This window comes from Ambystoma mexicanum, chromosome 3q (genome assembly GCF_040938575.1).
Source record: "Ambystoma mexicanum isolate Mex_15411 chromosome 3q, UKY_AmexF1_1, whole genome shotgun sequence".
Lineage (NCBI taxonomy): Eukaryota > Metazoa > Chordata > Amphibia > Caudata > Ambystomatidae > Ambystoma > Ambystoma mexicanum.
Window position 1 is genome coordinate 1,250,272,732 of NC_090926.1, and position 24,015 is coordinate 1,250,296,746.

The following is a 24,015-nucleotide window of genomic DNA, read 5'->3' on the forward strand; positions in this document are numbered from 1 at the left end:
CCAGCAGGGATGCCCCCACCAGGCCCCATGTGCACCTCAGTAGCGGTCTCCTCCTCCTCTGTGGAAACCACCAACCTGGATGGCTCCACCCCGTCTTCCGCCATTGCAAGCCCCTGTGGGGGCTCACCCACCCCTTCCGCTGCAGCCGTGGGGGCATCCCCGCCGCTTTGCTCCACAGAGCCGTCTCCGCCCTCTTCTTCACGTGGCGCTGTGTAGAGGGAGACATAGAACACAAGCATCAGGGTACTGTACAATGGTCCCCTAGACAGGAAGCAATAGCAGATGAGTGGCACTGTCAAAGATCACTTCCATCATGTCCCTCCACAACACATGGCTCAGTGCAGGTAAAACACATGCGGTAACAGGCATGGCGCATGCTATGGACATTAGCATACATGTCCAAGGGATTCTTGAAACATACAATGTTGTTTTGGAACTCACATGCATCATGGGCCATGCCTATCACATGCACACACTTCACCCTAGTTTCATCCATCTGGCCTCGTACACCACAGACACAGTGGATACAAGGATGACTAGGCTGCATCAGTGAACCTGAACATTGCGACAGACATGTGTCATGCATCCCTGGCATTCACAAGTCACAGACACACAGGTCAGACACACAGACATGGACAGCATACAAGTACATGGCATCAGCACCCATCCCTCACCCCCACCCATGTCCAGGAACAGAGACTGGCATGCTTTCATGTGGCCATTCCGCATAGGGCAACCCATGTTGCATTTGAACACATGCACCAACCGTGTGGTTCACACATTACTGGTCTCACATGCATGACGTCCCTGCACACACGCATGCATACATGGCCTATGTCACACATACAGGCAAGTATCAGACAACCAGCACACTGCGACATGCCCTGTCTCACACAGCAATGCTTGGCCACTTACCGCTCAACTCCAGACGGGTCTGCCTCTCAAGGATCTGGGCGTGGAGCGCTGGGCCTACGTGTTCCAGGACCCTCATCTGGATGGTACTCATGCGGCCCCAGCCCCCCTCCACGAGGCGCCGGGCCTTCAAGAGGGTCCTGGACCTGCAGTCATCCCAGCGCTTCTTGACATGTTGGTAGTCGCGGACTGCCACCCCCTCCGCATTGATGGCAGTCACGATGTCCGTCCAGATCCGAGTCCGTCCTTCCTTGTTGGCGCGCTTACTTCTGAAGAGGGCATCATACTGCCCCAGGACTTGCTCCACCAGGACACCAACTTCAGTGGCAGTGAAGCTGGTGCCCCTCTGCCTCTCTGGCCGGGGGTTGCCAGTGGTGCCAGATGTTTCAGTGCCAACATGGCAACCCCAGAGGCAGGAGTGGGTGGGCAACTGGGTCCTGGGGCTGGGCTGTGGAGCGATGATATCCCAGTCGGGAGTCTTCTGTTCCAGCAGGGGTGGACACAGCAAATGGACCCCTGCAGATGGCTGATGTGCAGGCACCAAATGGCAGGGCACGGTGGCAGCAGGCAGGCAGGCAGGCAGGCAGCAGCAGATGGCTCGTGGGAGGCTGCTCGGGGCTCTGGGGGGCAGTAATTCGGGTTTTTGGGCAGGAGCGTGGTCTTCCGTGTGCTTATGCGTGGCCAGCTTGATACGGAGTGATTTTGCATGTGAAAATCTTGCACGTCTGCGTGTAAATCGAGGAAAGGCCCTTAGCGCGTAAGCACGCCTACGCGATTTCATTGGACCAAATGCCCTTAGTGCGTAAGCGCGTCTGTGATGTTTCGCGCACGGGTGTTTCCCTGGCAGGGCTTGTAGATCCCACGTGCCTTTACATTGCTCTGTACGTGCTTTTCGTGGGGTGCGGTGCGTGTTTTCCAGCCGTTGGGGTTCACACGCTATTACTTCACAGCGGGTGTTGGCTACGCGTTCTTCTACGTGCAAGGCAGATGGTGAGTGGTAGCCCGCTCCCCCAGGCCCGATCGCGTGAAGAACTTCACGCGAACCCCCGTAATACACGTAGCCCGCTCCCCCAAGCCCGATCGCGTGAAGAACTTCACGCGAACCCCCGTGATACACGTAGCCCGCTCTCCCAGGCCCGATCGCGTGAACCCCCGTAATACACGTAGCCCGCTCCCCCAGGCCCGATCGCGTGAAGAACTTCACGCGAACCCCCGTAATACACGTAGCCCGCTCCCCCAGGCCCGATCGCGTGAAGAACTTCACGCGAACCCCCGTGATACACGTAGCCCGCTCTCCCAGGCCCGATCGCGTGAAAATCTTCACGCGAACCCTAGGCACAATAGCAGTATGGGACATTCATCATTGCTGTATATTAGCGCTTTTGTGATGCGCAGGGACGCTACCTCCTGCCTTCGTGTGGCGGACGTGTTTAGGCCTGTGCGTGTCTTGGGCCGTGCGCGTGCGATTCCATGAATACGTGAGGTTCGCGTGCGTGTGGGTGTTCGGTCTGCTTCCCAGCAGTACATCCCAGTTACGCCCTTATTTTCGCGCGTTGTTCCCCATTCCGCGCGTTCCGCCCCGTGTTCCGCCCCCTTGTGCGCTTTCACTGTGCGCGTCGCACACGCCGTTCGGGATGTTTCAGTGGCGTGTGCGCCATGCACGGGTTTGGCGCACATCCTGAGGAAAACACGCGCAGGGACTTCCATGAATCGCACGTGTGTGCGTGCGCCTGTTTTTTCGCGCTTGCGCCTGTTTGCGCATAGATTTTCGGTGCACGTTTGTTCCATGAATCGGCCCCTTTAAGTTTTCTTATGAAAGATGAAAGTTCACTGTGAAAATCTTTTAGCTTTTAAAAAGAACGATCCCACCTGATGTCTTCTAGTTCACTCTGGCTCAACAAACGATTTTCTTACTTCTTTGGTAAATCTTCTGAACTCTGAAAGGCCTTACTTAAGGAGATTAACTAATGTACAACCAGCCACTGAATTACTAGGGATGAAAGGCAGTTTAGAATCTTGCTCGCCTCCCAGGAATCCAACCCATTATCCTATCCACCAATCAGACAAACCAAACATACTATTGTTCCTTAAACCAATCAGATTAAGTTTCTTTCTCTCCATCTTGACTTGGGCAACCACAATATTAATTCTATGTACAAACTCTTCCTAATTACTACTCCAGCCAAACTCTTCCTGATTACTACTCCAGCCCGCCCTGAAAGATGCTGATTGCACCCTGCAGTCCATAGAATATCACAAAGACCATCTGAGGCTCGTTTCCTGCTTTCAGGGCACTTTTAGCTCTAGTCCTTTGCAGGTGAGGTGGTTTAGTTTCAAAAGCCTGTTTTTGGCACATTTATTTGTAAAAATATTATCTTCTCTGGGGAAATCACTGTTTGTTTCTTACGTGCGATTCTCCTTTACCGCCCGCTTCCTGGTCTTGCTTTCTCGTGCCCCCGTGAGACGCTGATTGGGGCCTGCATCCCTTTTCTGACACACCTCCGAGGACAGCCTTCCTGCTCGGGCAGTCCCGTCGGCTAAGGGCCCCAAGGCAAAGGGCAGCTCCCGAAGAAGCCGCTCTATCCAGTGTTTTTGACGTTGACCCCTGCAACCGTCAACTAGCAGCGACTGACAAGGTAATTGTGGCTCGGGCAGGGGACGCAGCAATACTGTGCCCCACTAAACTAAACTGACCCACAATTACAATTACCACTCTTATTACTCTCACTACCTAATAGCATATAGCCTCATGCATAAAGCCACAGTCATATGGTAACCTTAACTCTCTTCTAGCCCAACTGTGTTAGTTCCTCACATCTAAGCGAATTGTAGCCATATTTCACATCTAGACGAATTGTTCGTTAGCCATATTTCTTATGTAGGCGATTTGTGTTGGCATATTTAACATCTAGGTGAATTGTTAGCATATTATACATCTAGGCGAATTGTGTTCGCATATTTCACATCTAGGCAAATTGTGTTAGCATATTTTGCATGCAGGCTAAATGTGTTACCCATATTGCACATCTAGGTGAATTGTGTTAGCCATATTTCACATGTAGGTTATTTGTGTTAGCATATTTCACATGTAGGTTATTTGTATTGGCATATTTCACATCTAGGTGAATTGTCAGTCATATTACACATGTATGCTAATTGTGTTGGCTGGCCATGTTTCACATCTGGGCAAATTGTGTTGATCAACCATGCGATGCACTTGGGCGAACTGCAGTGGTAGGAAATGTGATGAACCTAGACAGCTTATTGGTGGGGGTAGAGGGAGTGTGTGCACCTGGATGGATTCCTGGGGTACGAGGTGTAAAGCAATTGGATGGATTTTCTGGAGTTTGATCAATAACCTGTACTAAAAATTCACTCTTCTGCATACACCTCTCACACTCTGAACCAAACTCAACCATACCTCTACAGCACCACAATCTGCACGTACTTCACAATACCACAACAACAAAACAATCCACACATAATCTCGCACAACAACACACAGCAGCCAACTTTCCATAATCGCATCTGTGCTCAGTGAATGGTGTTTCCGAATTGAAGCTGCCAACAGCACATCACAGCTCTCTTGCTCTTTTCACGCTCAGTCCTACTAATCACCCGCCTACCCTCCCTCCTTGCGTTACAGATCCGCCTGAGCGCCTATGGACCATGCAGGTGGCAACTGCCCGGTATCACATCCTTTGACACTAACATTAAACAAGAGTCCGTTCATTTAGGTAAGCCTTTGTGAACTGTGTGCAAGGCAGACAGATACAGAAATGGCCAAAATGTTTTTTTCTTGTGGCACAACACATAAAGGACCAAAAACCAAATGGCTAGGTTGTAGGCTTTTACATGCATTGGTAGCCACATCTTCCCAGCAACACACATATCAAGGCTTTGCTTCAACCCCACATCTTCCCAGCAAGAGACATCCCCAGGGGGGGAGTGTGGATTGGGACGCCCATTCGAAGCCCAGTTTCAACTAGGTGAGCCACACAAATCATTTCACCAAAAATCAAAAGTAGGACCCTGTGAAAGTGCATGACCTAGTGGGGTGCCAGACATTGACCATATTCATTTTAATTATTTATTTAATTGTTTTTTTATAACACGCCTAATACCGTACCCGAGTTCGGTTTCTCAGCCCAGATCTGAGATGCAATTCTCTGTTGCTCTGCGTGGTCTTGCTTCCAAGGCCAGCGCATTGCCCCTGTGATATTCTCCGTTCACAAAAATGAACAAGGATTTTTCCATGTATGGATTTTGCTTGCCTCAGACAGTGAGGCCTATAGTTGCCAGCTCAGCTGTGACCTGCAGGTCAAGGGTATCTGAGTTCAATCTGGAATGCATACTTCAGTGAAAGCCTGTGAATGTTCTTGTAAAGGTTGGATGTAGCCATTCCTTAGCCATCACAGAAAATGGGATTAAATTCAAGCATGCGATTTGTTGCTGTGAACCTCTTGCCCCTAAACTCCCATTTAAACCAATGTTTAGCCCATTGAACCTGTGGATGTGACCCGAAGAACAGAAGAAGACCCCTATCAAATGGTGAATTTGGAGGAAGCGCTGCTAGGCCTTTCCATCTTCAAGTAGCTATTCCGATGGTGAAGCCCTGTCTGATATGTGTGTACACCAGACTGCTGATGACCAGCAGAATCTGAGGGACCCAAGGATGCCTTTCCGTGACCCAGAGGACTAAGACTTTGGCGACTTGTCTCTGCACAGACCCCACACGATGAAGCAGAAGCATCAGACAAGTGCACTGACAAATGTCGAGTAAGATTCCAATGGCTGCTACCTTAGACAAAGACCCCTTGTAACAAAGACAACTGAAATAGTGACATCAGAACTAGAGGATCTATTATCTGAATTGCCTCCTGGGGCCACAATCGGTATCCATGGCAATAGAGGTGTCCACTCAAGTAATCCGATGGCTGCATCGTAGTACCCTAGCTCTAGTAGTAGTTATTCCCTCTGGCACATCAGCACAATCGGCGATTCCAGAGCAACCTTGTTTTAAGATTCTGTTAGTCACCACCGGAGCCACCACTGCATGTGTAGAACACACGAACCACCATCTCCTCTGCAGGGACCTGAGAATTGACTGCCAGTAAAATTATTAAAGCAACCGGACCATGAGGTTTCCTTTACTTTGGGTGTTTCCCAAGACAGGTGCTTTTATTTTTATTTTTTAAACTGTGAACCCTTTCTTTTACATTTTGTTCTATAGTTTACACTGAGTACTGCTCATGATCAGAACCAGTACTTCACTCAGCCAATCAGAACCTCATCTGTCTCTTTCATTGATTTGTATGCAACACTGAATCACAGTTGAGACAGTACACGTGCTAAAGCTATACCTGATGACTCCTAACTTTGCACCTAACAAGTAGGGTTAAACCTCAAGAATGCTTTTAGAGACTTTCCGAACGCTGTTCACATTCACAAACCTCTAATTTAACTTTACCAAGGTTTCAAGCCTTTTACCCTCATTACCTCTATTCAGACATTACGTTTTTCACCTTATTGTTTACCCTGTGTTTCTCCTCTCCTAAGTGTTAGCCTTGAGCTCTAAACCATAGCTACCACTAGTTAAGCCAGAGAAGGTTTAAGGATAATCTTTGTTACCACACTTGGAACATAGAATCTTCACAGCACAACCCTCCAGATTGACCAATCCAAGACAATCACCTGATGTACTTATTCTTCTAATTCGTCCAGAAAGTTCCTGTTCAAATTGGATAGCAGATATAGGAAATTATTTTCTGATGCTTGTTAATCTGCTTAGAATCACATGCTGTGCATATAGTCTGACTTCCAGTGGTAACCGTGGAGTATTGCATCTTGTCTTTGGAGAATCGAAAGGGCACACTGACATGGGCGTGTCTGTAACGCAATCGCTACGTGACATGTAGTGTACCCAAAATCCCTCACGTGTCGAGGTCCCTCCGATTGGATTCTTTCTGCCGTGAGGGAGCCTTATGACTATCGTGATTGAGTACAGAAAAGAGAGAAAGTAGTAAGACGTCTATGTTCCTTCCATCCGAGCGGGGAGGAAGGGTGGCCGCATGTGAATCTAAGCAGATATCATCAGAAATTTGTTTACGGTAAGTAATGCATGTCTTCTGATGCTTGCTAATCTGCTTAGAATCACTTGCTGTGCATAGACTAGCGAGCAGTACCCGGAGTTGGAGGTGGGTTGTGAGAAGTAACAGTAGGGAAAAGATGTCTTACTACTGCTTGCCCCACCTGAGAATCAGACCTAGAATTAGTGTCTAGGCCAGAGGTCTTCAAACTGTGGGGCGCACCCCCCTAGGGGGGGGCGCGGCCGCATCCCAGGGGGAGAGAGAGAGAGGGAGAGAGGGAGAGAGAGGGGGAGGGGGGGAGAGGGACAGAGAGGGAGAGAGAGGGAGAGAGAGGGAGAGGGAGGGAGAGGGAGGGAGAGGGAGGGAGGGAGAGAGAGAGAGGGGGAGAGAGAGAGGGGGAGAGAGGGGGAGAGAGAGGGATAATTTTTTTTTTAAAGATTGGAGGAAATGGGCAGGCCCGGCTCAAATGGTCAGACTGGACCATAAAACTGTCTCCGGCACCAATGAAAAAGCACCCGCAGTTGCAAATGGATATTCATTCCTTAAGTCACAGACTGTTTGACCCAAGGGGGTGTTTTTGGTTAAAATGTAAGCAAATTGTGATATTTAAAAAATATGTATTCAGCAACAATGGTCAAAACTATTAGTTGCATAGTGAAGTAACTCATCAAACTGGCCCACATTGGCCAGAAAAGTGGCCCACTTTCCAGTCCGAGCCTGGCGGCTCATCCATAATGGGCGAGTGGGCGTCCACCCAGTGGCCCCCTCACCCATTATGCAGGAGACGAGGAGTCAGCCCAGTGAAACACTGAGCACTCCCTCAGCTGCTTTTTCCAGCTGAGGGAGTGCTCCTGGGCTGGCTGAACTGTCAAAGGGAAACACTGTTTCCATTTGACAGTTCAGTTCCCCAGGCGCACATTCTCACTGAGGCATGCAAGGCTGAGGGCATTTTGGTTCGCCAGCCTTGCATAGCTCATTGGAAATGCTGGCTGGGGCACTGCATGTCTGTATGTCTGAGGGGGAGATCCTGCGCTTACTCGCACATACAGACAGAGCAACCTGGAGCATTTCAGCACCTACGCGCAGGCCCCTGCAGAAGGTACATTTATGTTAATTTATTTTGTGTTTAAATGTTTATGGATGCGTATATGCTTGTGTTATGAGTGAGTGTATGGTGTTAGGTGCTTGTATGAATAATAGAGTGATTGGTGTGTGTGTGTGTGTGTGTGTTTTTCAGTGTGTTTCAGTCCGTTGAGCGGATTTTGGCGAGTGGGGGGGTACAGGATGTTAGGAGGGTTGCACAACAAAGTCATTTTAAAAATGCCTTTGTTGCACAATCCCCCTACCCACCTGTCAAAATCAGCGGCGCTGTGGAACCCAGGGGACAGGCATGGTATTTTTTTTTACTGGATATCCTTCATAGATGTCCAGTCAAAAATGCCATGCTTTCCCCCTTGGCACCCCAGTTCCAGTAGCAAACTGTTTGGCGTTTTACCCATTGTCTTTTAAAGAATGCTCTAAAAGGCATCATTTAATCGTATTATTTAAAAAAAAATTCACGGGGGAGCCTCCCCCCCCCCAAACCCCTTTTGATTGGTTCAGGCTCCCTCACTGCGCTCGGTCGCTATGGCATTTTTGTGGGAAACATGTATGCCCCTCCATATAAAAAATACACCATCTCCCACTGGCCCACAGACTGTGTTGAGAACGGGATGGGGGGGAGCTAGGGGACTGTGGTGGGAGCAGGATGGGCAGGAGCACTTTGATAGTGGTGGGAGCAGGGTGGGGAGAGGCCAGGAAATGTGATGGGGTGGGGAGAGCCCTGGGACTGTGATGGGAGCAGGTGGGGGAGCCCACAGACTATACTGGGAGTAGGTTGCGATGACGGCACATAATAGTTCATAGCCATTTGTACATACTGTCCATTTCACATTTTTGGGGGGGCCCGGCCTCCCCAGATTTTGCTCAGGGGGGGGCCCAGGCCAAAGAAGTTTGAAGACCACTGGTCTAGGCTATAGTGTTTTGTAAAGGTGTGTACAGATCTCCAGGTTGCCGCTTTGCAAATGGACTCAAGGGTAACATTTGCAATGAATGCTATGGAAGCCCCAGTGCCCCGAGTAGAATGTGCATGTGAATCTAAACAGATACAATCATCAGAAATGCTTTTACGGTAAGTAATGCATGTCATAGTATCAATTAAATGTAGTGCATTTATTAAATATGTGCAATTACATTCTTTTGATTACACCGCCTCGTGTTATTTAGTCATTTCATGGTGCTTCTGACGGTTGTTCCTCCTCTGAGAATGTTGAAATGTTTTTCCATTATCTAATGTTCCCTCACACAGTTAGTATCACACTAGAATAGGGTACTCTGTGCAATCCTTTTAACCAGTCATTATCCATGTGTCAATTTCTCTTGTTGTTCCTCTGGCAATGGCAGTAGTGTAGGGATAATGCCTCCCTCAGACCTTAATGTTGGGCTGTTGTTACCTTCTTCTTAAAATATATGTATACCAGTAAAGGAGCCAAGTTTTCGGCATTGACTCGCCAATGGCTCCTGAAATAAAAAGGTCAGCCAGAAAGATTTTGTTTGTGGGAATGGCTCTTAAAATATTTGCATTCTAACGCATGTGTTTTATGGCATGATGGGGCCAGGAAGGTTGAAATGCATGAGTTCTGGTTACACCTCGTCCAGTAGCTCAGCACAGTACATAGTGGGATTTACCTTGCTTTTATCTGCAGGGATTGTACACTATTTACCTTAAGTATTTGAAGGCAATATTGCAAATGTATTCTTGTTCATTTGGGATGGGAAAAAGCAAGCTCTGCTCAAAGATGGATTTGTTGGACAGTTTAAGATTCATGCTACTCTGCTTCCCTAATGCACGGGCATGAAATTGAAAAACATAGATTTGACTTGCATGCTTCTCTCTTATAGGAATCTGCTATATGTTTACCCGCACAGCCTAAACTTCAGCAACCGCCAAGGATCAGTGAGGAACATTGCTGTCAAGATGCAGTTCATGGCTGGGGAGGACCCTAGCCAGGCCCTACCGGTGAGTGTTGGATCCTGCTTATTCTGTGGGAGGGACATGTAGGCAGGGGGGGTGATGATACTCATGTTCCACTTGCCTTGGAAGCCTAAAGGCAGGTCTGCTCTCTGAACCAAGAACCATCTAGAAGAGGAAAGGTAGCAGGCGCCCCTCTCCAGAATGAATGCGGCATGATAACCTGTTCTGTGGTTTTTACCCACTGTGGGAGTCCGAAGCCATCGATTTTTGCTCACTGTACATTTTACAAAGGAAGAATATCAATTTGCATATCAGTCTTTGTCCCACCCGCAAGGTAGTCTAGCACCGAAATGCCAGGTAAACCTCCTTTGTATTTTATTGAATTTATATACCGTTTTAATCCAAAACGCTTTAGAAGAGGAACAATCAGATACAACAAGCATTAAATAACAATTGAATTAAACCAGAAAACAGTACAAAAAACAATTTACATTATGGACGGGGATAGAAGAGTAGGGAGGGACCAAGGGGTGAGAGGAAGTAGGAGGTAAGAGCAGTGGTGAGAGCAGATGTAAAAGAGGAAGCAGAGGGTATAAGGAATAAGAATAGAAGGGATGAGGATTAGAAAAGTGCAGGAAGTGGGGTAGGAGGGAGTAGAGTGAAAGGAGAGGGAGCGGTGGAAGAGAAGTAGGAAAGGGAGTAGGAGGTGTGGGTAGAAGTACTAGCAGAAGTAAGAGGAAGCAAAGGGATTTAGGGAGATGAATGGAAGAGATAACATTTTAGAGAGGTACTGAGTAGAGCGGATGGAGAGGGGGAGGCGGTTCCAGTGGAAAGGGGCGAGCAGTTGGAAAGAGCGGAAGCGGGAAGGGGCGCAGGGTGGTGGTGGTGAAGGAGAGAGTAGGAAGAGATCAGCAGTGCAGAGAGAACGAGGAGGAGTATAGAAAGTGAGGAGGAAGGAAAGGTAGAGGGGGTGGGGGCAAGACCATAGAGGGATTTGAAGTCTAGACAGAGGAAATTTAATTTGAGCTGGGAGTGAAATGGGAGCCAACCTAGAGAGGTGAGAGAAGAGGAGATGGAGTCATGAGGAGAGAGAAGGCAGAGGGAGCGGATGGCAGAGTGGTAGATGGATTTGAGTGGGGTTAGATGAGAGGTGGGGAGTCCAAAGAAAAGTGTAGAGCAGTAGAAAAGTCTACAGAAGATGAGGGAGGAGATTAAGAGTTTAGTCGCGTGAAAGGTTAGGAAGGATCGAATTTTACGGATGTTTTAAAAGTGAAAGCGGCAAGATCTGGCTGTAAGAGAAATGTGGTGAGATAGACAGGTGGGGGTCAATGTGAGAACCAAGGTTACGGGCATGGGGAGAATAGGAGAGTTTGTAGGGGGGAAAGTGAATGGAAGGGGGAGGGGAGAGAAGAGGGAGAGTGTTTGCAGGGAAGAAAAGGACTTCGGTTTTGTCAGCATTCAGAGTAAGGAAGTGAGAGGACATCCAAGATTTAATAGCAGAGAGTCAAGAAGAAAGCTTCTGGTGGATGTCAGGAGAGAAGGAGAGGAATAGCTGGGTATCATCAGCACAGAAATGATGTGAAACACCAAAGGAGGAGATAATGGGGGCTAAGAAGGAAGTGTAGAGTGAGAAGAGAAAGGGTCCATGGACAGAACCTTGGGGAACGCCGTGGTTGAGAGGATGGGTGGGAGAGGTGGAGCCACCCCAGGAGACGGCAAAGGTGCGGTTGGATAGATAAGAGGAGAACCAGTGAAGGACAGAGTCTTTGAGGCCAAATGAGAAGAGAGAATTAAGAAGAGGAGGATGGTCAACAGTATCAAAAGCAGCAGAGAAGTCAAGGAGAATAAGAATAGAGGAATGTTTAGAGTAGCGTGAGGAAAGGAGAGAGTTGAGAACCGAGGTGAGGGCAGTTTCGGTGGAGTGTTGAGGGAGGAAACCAGATTGGGTAGAGGGGAGGAGAGAGTGGTTGGAGATGGAGGAAAGTTGAGAATAGACAATGCGTTAGAGAAGTTTAGAGAGGAAGGGTAGGAGAGAGATGGGCCGATAGTTGGAAACAAGGTGGGGATTAGCAGAAGGTTTCTTGAGAATGGGGATGATGGTCACATGCTTGAAAGGAGTAGGAAAGGTGGAAGTCATTAGACCGGTGTTAAAGAAGGAGGTGAGATATGGTATGAGGAGGGGGTACATTTTAGGAATGAGGGGGGTAGGAATGGGGTCGGTGGGAGAAGCAGTAGGTTGAGTTTTGGATAGTAGTAGGGTAACTTCAGATTGAGTGACAGGAAGAAATGAGGACATGGAGGAGGGTGGGGGAGGAGAGGAAGGTGGGGGAGGAGAGTAAGAAGGGGAGGAGAGGATAGTTTGGCGGAGACTGAGGACTTTGTAAGAAAAGAAGGAGGCAAGATCAGAAGCAGCGAGAGGAGAGGCGATGGAAGGATCAAGGGTAGCTGGAGAGAGAAGTTGGGATAAGGTTTGAAAGGTGCGGCGAGGGCGAGAGGATTGAACAAGAGTACCAACAGCAACCCCATACACGTGTTTCGGCCTTGTTGGGCCTCATCAGTGAGCTGGAGCTGTCCCTCTCTGACACAGTGAGCAAGGGGTCCACGTCAGGGTTCCCCCAGGTATCCTAGGGTGACCAACCCCAACTTCCTTTAAAAAATCCAAAAATGGTAGCAGGCGCCCCTCTCCAGAAATAACATGGCTTGATAACCTGTTCAGTGGTTTTTACCCACACAGAGGCACAGCAGCTGACGACCACAAAGAAAAAGGTTCTTCTTGAGATTTACTCTGCGTGCCAAACCAGGTTTGGTCCCTTTGTTATTTTGTCTTTGGCGGGATTCACAAGTGAAGCCCGCCTCTGGCTCCAGGGTGTCTGGCGCAGACAGGAAGCAAGGGAGGTGCCCGAAACCCCTTGTGCTTAGTCTCCTAGGAGACAGGAATGCCCTCTTAGGTGATTGGGTGACTGACAGCTAGGCTGGAATGAATGGGAGAAACCTGCATAGAAGGCAAGGCTTTTTGGCTTGGAAGGCAGAGTCAACCACTGGACGAAGGAATCGGAGGAAGAACTTAAAGAGGACGCCTGCTGCAACTCCTGGACCATTGGTTTGCCCAGTGAAGCCCTGCTGCTATGCTGAAACTCCAATTTCGTTTCAAATAGAGAAGCCATGCAAGGTCGACTTCTCCCCTTGAGTAGTGGGACCAATCAACTCGAAAGTAAGCCACCTGGACATCCTCTTGGAGCTGGTTGAAATTCCACTGCAGTTGCTACAGGAACCGAATAGCCAGGGAGAGGAACACCAGATTGTGTGTGTTGCTTTTAAGCTGGCCAAGAGCTCCAGGAAGATCCTCCGGACTCCCAGGAAGCAGGACTGACTGAGCCTGAGCCACCTCAACAGAGTGCTGGACCACAGATGTAATGAAAGCCCATCTCGACAGCCAGGAACCACTCTGTTGCTATTTGCGGTAGACGTGAGGAGCTGAAACACCGAAGTGGCACTTGTTTGAAGAATGCTGGTTGCGGTCGGTGACCGTCCCATTGCAGCGCATGAGTCCCCAGAAGTCCTCCCTCCTGTCCCCACGACTGAGGCTCAGGAACACCAGGATCTGCAGAGCTGCACAGGAACAGAAGCCATCTGCTGCACTTTTCTTCAACCTAAAGGTACTGTACAGTCCAAGAGAACTTACCTCTTGTTGTAACCTTACTTGTCCTCTGCTGAGACTTGTCGTGGTTGCTCTGTAGAGTTGCTAACAGCTTCTTTACTTCACAAGCCTAACCAGCTTGTGGCCTTGCTTTGATTTCTTCTTTTCTACAAAGACTTCTAAAACATTGTGCAATGCCTTTACCTACCAGCAAGAATTGCTTCAGCTCCCCTAGACTTTTGCCCAATTGACTTTGGCCTTGCCTGGCTCCCTGAATGACTCTTCTTCCCTGTGACATTGTGTTCTGTCTTCCTTCCAGGCAGGGGTTACCTAACTTTGCATTGGAGGTTAACAAAAGTACTTGCCTGCTTCTGAATATTTGTGTGATCTCTTGTTCTTTTCTAATAACCGTTTTCCTTTGACTCACTCCTAAGTCTGATTCTAAATGCAAACAGTGGTATATTAATGTCCACAGTGTCCTAGTTACTAAAGTCACCTGAGGGTGTAGTTAGTGTCTGTGTGTCATCCCAAAAGGGTACTTATTGATTTAGAAATATTAAAAGTGTGTATTTTGAAGTGTATGTGTGTGTTACTATTATATTGCCCCTTCTGGAGAAGGCTCATTGACTGTTAAATAAATTAATAATTGTTTAATCAAACCGTGTGTGTAAGAGTTTATTTGAATACGTGTCACTGTGAATCTCTGTGTAACTCCTCTACAGCTCACATCGACCCCTCTTGAGATAAGTCTGGCTGCTTAACATGTTACCAACCTATGTAGTACAGATTTATACCAAAGGTTGAGTTCCTATTGCCTGGAGGCCAGGGTTGTTGTAGTGCATCCAAAGGGCACTGCATACAATCTTGCCTAACAGGGAAGATGAGTGGGGTGGGAGAGGTTGACATGGGTAGGATAGGGTGTGAGATACAGCCATGGTGTCATTTCAGAAGCATGGGCATGATGGTGATGGATGAGAGGGGAGGAGTGTTGGGATGATTTGTGGTGGCAAGCGGAGGCTCCATGAAAGTGTTATGAGAAGCAGGATATGCACAATCATGTTCAGTGGATAGATGGTCGGCTTAGGAGGGGTAGGTGGCAGTGGGAGTATGGGTCCGGCCTATGAGCCTTACCACCCTGAACAGGGACAACCATATATTGCCCTTGCTCTAGATGCCATTCGCCGTGGCCAGCCAATGTGGCATGCGATTGAAAGAGCTGCAATAGGAGGAGAACAGAAGGGTCAGTCATGAATAAGACTGACACCTGTTTTTGCGTAACAGGGTGGGGACACGGAAGGAGCCCAGCTACAGAGATTCAGACAGGTAAATGAGGTGCTCACCTATGCCTCTTGGTCTTAGCGACCTTCCCTTTTAGGGCGAACCTTATCCTTTTAAATGCTGCTTTGGTAAATTGTGTGTGTGTGTCAGCAAAAACGTACTTTTGGAGAGCAAAGTAGGTTCATTGCCTCCACATAGTGAACACACCCTGCCCTTTTTTAGTTGGTTAGTGTGTGTCCCCCTGGAGACTGATGTAATTAGAGAAGGGGCCTCCCCCAGAATTTAATTCCTACGCATGATCTGGCCATGCTTGTGTGAGTCAGTTTAAACATCGCACCCTGGTTGCTGTGTCTGCCTCTGGGGTCTTACTTTGCCATCCCGGTCACAGGGCCACCATTACATGTGACTTAGAAGCTCTGGTGTAATGGGGACCTCTGTCTTCCTCACAGCATTAGGATAGAAACGTACAACGCTGTTGTAAAGTTACCACCTCCCCATCCCTCACGATTATCAGATAAGAAGACAATAAGATGGTGAAAGAAGGCATTGCTGCTCATCATTGTATTGCATTTGAGACCTCTGTTAGGACAGAAAATCCCTGTTCGTACTGGCCTTTGTTGTCAGATTGGCAGATTGGAAGGAGAGACGGACAACAGATCCAATGTATAACAAAAGCTTTTATTAACGAATATGTCAGGATGGATTAAGGCCTAACTTGCTGCCGTATTCCAAGGTGGGATTTCCCTACCTAAAGAAACTAAGGAAAGCCTGTGTCAACATGTTCAACTGAAAAGTCTAATTTATACTTGCCCTCACAACTAATACAAAACAAGGTGCAGGGATGTCAACCATAAACTAAATGGTGTTCCAAAGGTTCTGAGCTAATTCCTGCCAGGCTTACTCTTCAGCTTCTTTTCCCCAAATGTCAATAAGTTCAGTATAATGTTCAATTGACCTTCTTTCGGACTTGAAGCAATGAAATTCCACACTTTTGTAAAGGTCAGGATGCCCTTCCTCAAGTTCAGTAAAGTTTCTGGGCAGCACGTCTCAGGGTTTCCTTCCCCAAGATTAATACCAAAGGATTATACAAAAAAGAAGTATCTTGGCACTTTGGTTTGGTATTTCAACAATTCTTTACAACTTGGGGTTCCCTTCCCCATATCTGTTATACACCAATGGTTGGTTTCCTTCTTCCACAACAGCAAACCTCCTTGTTAGCATATAGTGGTTCTCTGACGGTCCACCCATTACATGTCACACAACCAGGAACCTTGGATTCACTTTCAACTGTTCTTTATTCAACATATAGTAGTTTTCTGGTTTTGGTGCAGTTTTAGACCACACAGTCCACTCATTACAAGTCACGCAACCAGCAACTTCCAGATTTCCTTGAGTAGTTCAATATTCGGTCAAACAAGTAGTTTCTCCAATGCAGCTCCACACCTTTAATATACAAGTGATTTCCCAACCTTGACTCCAACTTTGCCCTCAGAGTCTTTCATTCAACTTAGTTTTCTAATTGCTTTCAGTTCATTGTTCAACATTGAGCAGTTGTGTTCTTCCCTTTCTTTCAGTATCCAGCGGATGTAGGTTCTGCTTTTTTCATTCAGTTCAATATTCAATAATTACAGCGTTGCATGTTTCATTCAATTCGGTATTCAATAAATGTAACTTTGCTTCCTTCATTCAATCAGATATTCCCAAAATGTAACTTTGCTTCTTTCATTCAGTTCGGTATTTAATAAAGGCAACTTTGCTTGTTGCTGTGGACCGCTACTACATACGCGGTCCCTTGGAGCCACCCGGTTGTTCTAGTGTCTCCTACACTTACCCGAACCTGGCAGCTCTGCTCCTGTTAACGGCTTCTCCCTGAGCGGGAAAGCCTGTTTGCCGGGTGCTTCGCTCAGCACTCTCCGGCACTCGTGCGCAGCTTCCCACCCGCCTCTCGGCAGCGTTTGCTGTCCGCCTCCCCTTCGGTGGGATCTCCGTCCTGTACACTCACCCCAGCAGGACTCGCAGGGTTTTGGTTAGCTTCTCAGCTTCTTGTTCTGTGTCTTCCTCTTTCCCTGCTTCCTCTTTGTACTTCAGCCTTGCACCATTAATACACCTGTGGTCCATTAATGAGCTGCAGGTGTATACCATTAGCCAATACTGCCTGGCCCTGATAACATGGACATGCCTGACCTTGATGCATCTTCTTTGTCCCAGTACCAAAGTTGTGAGAGGAAATGGTATCCATTACTCTCAGTTGCTCCTTCCTCGTCTCAGTACCATAGTGTGTATTATTCATAACTCTGTTATTTCTTTCTCGTCTCAGTACTGTTGGGTACCCCAAGAGGGGAAGAAAGGGGAACTACATTATAATGACCTAAAAGGTCGGGAGAGGGTTAGGCTGATTGCCATAAGGACAAGGGGGGGGATACTGTGTTTTGGGCCAAGGTACCTCATTCCCAGTCTTTCTCCCTCTCTATTTTACATGCCGGGGATGATAGTATATCCTGCTCTTCTCAGAGATCAGGTAACATGGTGCACAATATCCCATAACTACTTCTGGGATAGGGGTTCACTCCTGAAAGGAGGCTGTGGAATACATGTCTTACCTAAGGGCATCCCACCTCCAATCACCAAGGATCCTCTATCCAGGTGGTTCTCACTCGCTGTCCATCCCCAAGGTGCAGGTTCCAAAAACGATTGCCTTTCCTTGGCCACCTGCACAGAGAATCAAGGGGGAGTAGACGTGAGAAGATCCTCAGGTTTCTCACATTGTCCACAGGCAGGCTTTATCCAACTTATTTTTTTATGTGTTGCTCTTAATGGCAGGGGTACTCTAGAAGTGCCCCATACTGTTCCTAGATGAGTGTCTTACCCAGATAGTTTGTTACAGGCTAGTGGCAGCGATCTAACCTCTACACAGCTGCACCACAATGTAGCCATTTTACTGCTATGGCAGCCTGTAGATCCCAAAATAGCTGCCTGCTATTTATTTTTAATTCTCTAGCCAAACAACTGGCTTTTCTGCATTTTAGTGTGTTTTCCATCATCGGCATGGCCAGGTTTTATTGTTTGCATACATGAGCTCTGACCTGGAGCACACAAGGGCTACCCTTGCTAATAGGCTGCAGATGCCTGCAAAAAAGTAGTATGGTCCATGTGGCACTGTATACTGCAATGCATCATAAATCAAGTTTTTAAAAAAAATAGAAGTAGTATGGATGCCTTCAATGATGGGGAGGCTGCCAAATGTTCGACTGGTGAGTGGGATGCTACTGGTCGTCTGGGTTCAACATCCATTCCTGTGTTTGTTCCTATAGCTGTAGAGACTCTGAGCCATTAGTTGACTTCCTGGAACTGCTCATAAGCAACTGGAACTGAACACCTGCAAGGGAAAGCTATCCCTAACGCAACAAGCGGGAACCATTTTCCCAACCCTTTCCTTAATCTGGTGGGCATAATCCGTGTCTCTATCTCTTCAGTTGTGTGCGCCCCTGAAGCCACTGGTTATGTGTTTCACCACCCCACATATGGGAGCACTGTTTTGCTGCTGCAGGTTTGACTGTTATTTCTGCGGTGAAATAGTGCCTGCTCCATCTCTGGACTCTTCCGTCAGAACATCCACGGTCTCATCCACAAGCTTGAAGTACAAACCAGAACATTCACTGCCTTGATCCAAAGGGTTGGAATTATCTGCACCATTTGTCCTGGCATACCATCTCCAGGGGCATGTAAATCGCAATACTGACTAGTGCTGACCCTATGCTGCAAAGCGCTGTAGGTGCCTTTCCCCAGCTTACTACGTGTGAGAGAAAATAAAATAGCCGACACAACCCCTTCTCGGGGAAAGAGGCACTGAGACCCGGCTGCAAGAGTTCAAAGGATGGTTTATTTCTCCTGCTAGGAAATAACCCAAAAAACTCCCTACCACATTTACATCAGTGCTAGTATATATATATTAATTAAAGTAACTCTAACAAAAAATGCTAAATGGACCCGATTGGCCAGGCGGTGTGGTGCTGTAGGTGTGGGTGGCATCTCTTATTCCTGGTTGGCTGAGTGGCTGACGAGATGACGGACGTCAAACATCTTGTGTTCCACGCAGGTCAGGGTCCGGTCACTGTGGTCACTACCTAAGCTAATATGTTAGATTCAAAAAACACTAAATAACAAATTATCTAAAACATGTTATGCTACTTTTCATATTTCTACACAAGTTACACATAACAATTATTGTCAGTACAATTGGGTCATTCGTGGCTTTAATTGGAGGCTTTGACCTTATTGTGCATGTAGAAGAATCAGGCTGTGTTTCGCATCTTTTCCTAGGTTTCAAACTCATTAGTACAAGTAAAAACATATATAGTAGTAAAAATGCTTAAAGGTAGTAGTGGGTGTGTTGGGTGGGTTTCGCAGCACAGGCGAGGGTCTGGCACTTGAAAGAAATACCTTACAGGAGGTGCAGGGTCAGGATGGCAATAAATTGTTCTAATGGGGGTGGGTGGCTTGCACGTTTATGAGGATGAATCGAGCAGAAAGTGTTTAGCTCATCCTGGTTCACATGCCGGTTCTCAGGCGAACAGTGATCTCAGAGGAAGAAAACTGTAGCATATTGATTGTTGCAACTTTCTCCAGCTTCAGCGTGAGAAATGGAAGCGCAGAGCTTTCCTTCGCAGGGGGAGTGCAAGGGTAGGGGCCAGCCAGCTGCCTGTGTGTCTCGTGTGTGTGTCTCTCTGTCCTTGGCTGCTGCGGTGGAAGGGGAGCTGAGCATTGCTGTACTATCGCAGTGAGGCCTGTTTACCCAAGATGGAGTCGAAAGGGGGCACAAAAGACGGATGCCCCGTGTCCTGCTCAGTAGTCACATCTATGCAGCAGTCAACCGTGGTTAACTTTACATAAGGGCAAGGGGCAATCCCACTACCGGAGGCACGTGGTCCAAGCCTTGTACTGAGGAGCGTACGACGCGAGGGGGCCTGAGGACCCCTCGCTCCCATACAGCACTGTGCACGTTTGTCTCCTGTACTTTTGCAACTGTTTGGGGTCTTCTCACTCATAATCCAAGCCAGCCCATCAATGTTGGTCACCACATTCAAACTTTCCTGGGCTATTTCGTAGGTAAACATAGGCGTGTGAATTCCAGTGGGCTTCGAGTTATCCCATCCCCCGGTCAACACAGGAACACCCAGCCAGTGCCCCATTGTTCACTACCGGGAGGAGTGCATGACAGCAGTGACCAAATACGGTCACTCCACTCTGCATACACCCACACCATACTGCACTGCATCCACAACAGAGTAGTGTTGCCAGATTATTTGACATTGGACTTAATCAAGAAGACTACTGACTACTTTCTTTTAGGGCTCTGTAAGAAAGGCCCTTTTGGAGTCACATGGCTGCATATGCAGCCACCAGTGATCAATGCAAGCTATTGTGAGCAAGGCAGCAATGATAGTTACCAGCCAGGAAGTTGTTAGTGAGAATTCTCATTTCTGCGTTAATTCCTTTCTACCTTAGACACCCCCAGCTCTTTTGCTGAACTTGAGGACTTTCAATTTTTATCCTGGAGTGAGGCCTTTTTTCTCATTCTCATGTATTTTTCTTTTGATTTGAATCCTATGTTTCTTTTGGTTTTGGAGTCTGACAAACTCCATAGGCATCATCTTTTTGTATTGTGACACCCAGCACCTTCAGTGCAGTGTTGCAGAGAAGTCCTTTGGATTTATCTTAAGGTTTAAATAACTTTTCTTTGATAAACTACTGTTTCTAAGAGTAGTGAAGTGAAATTGACTACTTACCTTTTTCTCTTTGTAGACCCAGCACACACTATCCTCCATAGAATGCTAAGGGGATACTTAAGGTATCCCCTTTTGTCTACTTGCTCATTAAGATTTTTAGGTTACCCACACTACAATTGATGTCTGGTGGCAGTGGTTTATGTTTCCTACCATTGTGCATTTTTACCGCAGGCTGAATCCTCAGCTGCAGTATTGCACCCATGGGTGCCCATTTCGTCAAAATGGCCCGGTCTTCTTTTTTCACCATTTCTTGCTTGTGAGGTCCTTCTTGAGTTTTACTCTGCGCGCCAACCCAGGTTTAGTCCCTTTGTTCATTTTGTCTTTGGTGGGATTCATGTCTGAAGCCCGCCTCTGGCTCCAGCGTGTCTGGCAGGGCAGGAAGCAAGGTAGGTTACCGAAACACCCTGTGCTTGGTCTCCTTGGTTACAGGAATGCACCCAAATTGATTGTGTGGAGGGCTGTTCTTGGAGGACAGCCACCGTGATGTGTGAGTGACCACTAGGCTGCGAATGAATGGGAGAAACTTGCATAAAAAGGTAAGGTCTTTTGCAAGGAAGGCAGAGTCAACCACTGGACGAAGGAACCGAAGAAGAAACTGGAAGAGAAGCTTGCTGCACCCTCTTGGACAGTTGGTTTGCCCAGTGAAGCCCTGCTGCAGTGTTGAAACTCAAATTACGAATCGATTAGAGAAGTCCAGAGAGGATGACTTCTTCCCTTGGGTTGGTGGGACCAACTGACCCCAAGACGAACTTGACTGGAACCCCTCTCCCTACTGGCTGTACTTCTGTGTGCCAGGGTACAGGAACACCAGAATCGAGTGCATCGTTTTTAAGCCGGACCCGAGCTTCAGAAGAAAGATCCTAAGGACTCCCTTGAAGCAGGACGAACCAAGCCTGAGCCACCTCAACAGAGTACTGGACCCCAGAATCAAAGGAAGCCCACCAAGTGTTCAAGAACCGCAGTGGTGCTATTTGCGAGTAGCTGAAACCACAAAGTGCTCATCTGGAGTAAGCGCACTGCTGCCGCAGACATTCAAACCGTAGTGCAGGAGTCCCCAGACGTCCATCCTCTTGTCCCCACGACTGAGGCCCAGGAACAACAGAATCTGCAGAACTACAACAGGAACAAACGGCAGCTTGGCCCTTTTCTTCAGACTCAAGGTACTGTGCAACTAGGGGTACTTACCTCTGCTCATGTGTAGCTGGCTTGCTCTCACTGGGGACTTGCATTTGCTGCATCACAGCTTCTGGCCCAACAGTGATTCTTTTACTACAGATACTCTCTTTAACACTGTGCAAGACTTTTGTTTGATCTTCAAGAAGTGACTCAGCTCCCCTAGACTTTGCTCAATTGACATTGGCTGTCCTGGCTCCCTGCAGACCCTTCTTACCCCCTGACTTTGTGTTTATCTGTACCTCAAAAAGTCATACATAAGTAACTTGTATAGCTGGGAAAGGGTTGACCTATATTTTATGGGGGGATTGTAAAGTACTTACCTGTTCAGAGAAACGTGCTAACCTTTGTTTTCTTCCCTAATCTTTTCCGTTTGCCATTACCTCAGTATTGCATTTAAGTGTACAAAGTGATATATCAATGTCCACAGTGTCCTAGCAATTGAAGTCACCTCAGTGTGTAGGAAGTGTGTGGTATCGACTTACTGAACTGAAACTGAAGAAGTGTAATTTTGAAGTGTATTTTATCGTTGCATATTGCCCTTTCTAAAGAAGGCTTATTTTAAAAATGACTTTAATAAATAATTATTTTAATAAGAAACCTTGAGTATAGGTGTCAATTGAATACCTGTTACTGTGAATCTCTTTTACAACCCTACAGCTCACATTGACCCCTCTTGAGATAAGCCTGGCTGCTCGGCCACACTACCAACTTGTGTAGTACATGCTTATACCAATGTTTGGGTTACCTATTGCCAAGAGGACAAGGCTGGTGTAGTCTCCCACAGGGTTACTACATACAATCTTGCCTAACAGAAGTCTGATATAGATAATAGATACACAGGGGCAGCCCCATTGGGCATACACCCATACGTAATCTCAATGCAGGAGGAGAGAAACCAGCAAACACTGATCAGAGACTATATTGGATAAAATCAAGACATTCATGTCTACTGTAAAAGTCCCCAGTCTGCTGCAGGATGGGTGTAAGACTGACATAGAGGCAAGAGGCGTCAGAGTCAGGGGAGTTGCTAGGTCTGGAAAAGACCCAGAGCTACGCTGATGTCGGAACTGTTGGGACTGGGAGCTAGCTAGTCTTTTGGCAGTAGCTCCTGAGATTCTATCCGGGGCTACAACCAAAAGATCAGGGGCTATAGCCCCCTTAGCCCCCCCCCCCCTTAGTAACGCCCCTGGTCAGAGTAAGCCAGCAGGAGAGTTCAGACTGCAAGCAGGAGCAGAGGCAGGATGGTTGATGGGAGCCTATCCCAGATGCTGACTGCGGCCTGAACTGAAAGAAAGCAGAGTGCTGCTAGCTTACTGAAGGCTGTATCCAAAACCTGGGAGGTGCTAGAGTCCTAGAAGGAGAACTGTTAGGCAAGATTGTATGCAGTACCCTTTGGGTGCATTAAAACATCCCTGACCTCCTGTCAATAGGAACCCAACCTTTGGTATAAGCTTGTACTACACAGGTTGGTAGCGTGTTGAGCAGCCAGGCTTATCTCAAGAGGGGTCAATGTGAGCTGTAGGGGAGTTACACAGAGGTTCACAGTGACAAGTATTCAAATAAACTCTTACACACGGTTTCTTGAATAGACAATTATTAATGTATTTATCAGTCAGAGTAAGCCTTCTTCAGAAGGGGGAAATATAATAGTAACACTTAAATATACTTCACAAAATACACACTCTTAATATTTCTAAATCAGTAAGTACCCTTTTGGGATGTCCCACAGACACAACCTACACCCTCAGATGACTTCAATAGCTAAGTTGCTGGGGACATTAATATATCACTGTTGCATTTAGAATATTCTTGGGATGTCAAAGGAAAAGGTTATTAGAACATACAAGAGCCCACAAATATTCTCCAGCATTGGATCTTTCATGGATTCACATGCTTAGAATATTCCCCGTCGTCAGACTGGGACCCTCGGTACACATATATAGCCTTTTGTGTCCTATCTACGTCCTTTTAGGACCCGCCTACGCACGCTCCGTAGGCCGTCCCAGAATAAGAGGCCCGCCCCCGCGGCTCCCCTTCAGATTTCAACTGTCTCCAAAGTAGTGGGATCTCCTCGCGTCGTCTTACTATTTTGTACAAGGTTGTGTACCTGGAGTTGGAGTTCGA

The 24,015-nt window shown here is 47.4% G+C and overlaps 1 protein-coding gene across 6 annotated transcripts in view; it reads left to right on the top strand.

Annotated features, from left to right (window-relative positions):
• The window catches only part of DOCK6 (dedicator of cytokinesis 6), a 1,219,180-nt gene that overhangs the window by 441,432 nt on the left and 753,733 nt on the right, over nucleotides 1–24,015 (top strand). For all 6 annotated transcript variants that reach the window (XM_069604231.1, XM_069604230.1, XM_069604232.1 and 3 more), the window contains exon 15: nucleotides 9,942–10,059. In XM_069604231.1, the coding sequence (XP_069460332.1) occupies nucleotides 9,942–10,059 (118 nt within the window). The remainder of the gene's footprint in view (nucleotides 1–9,941; nucleotides 10,060–24,015) is intronic.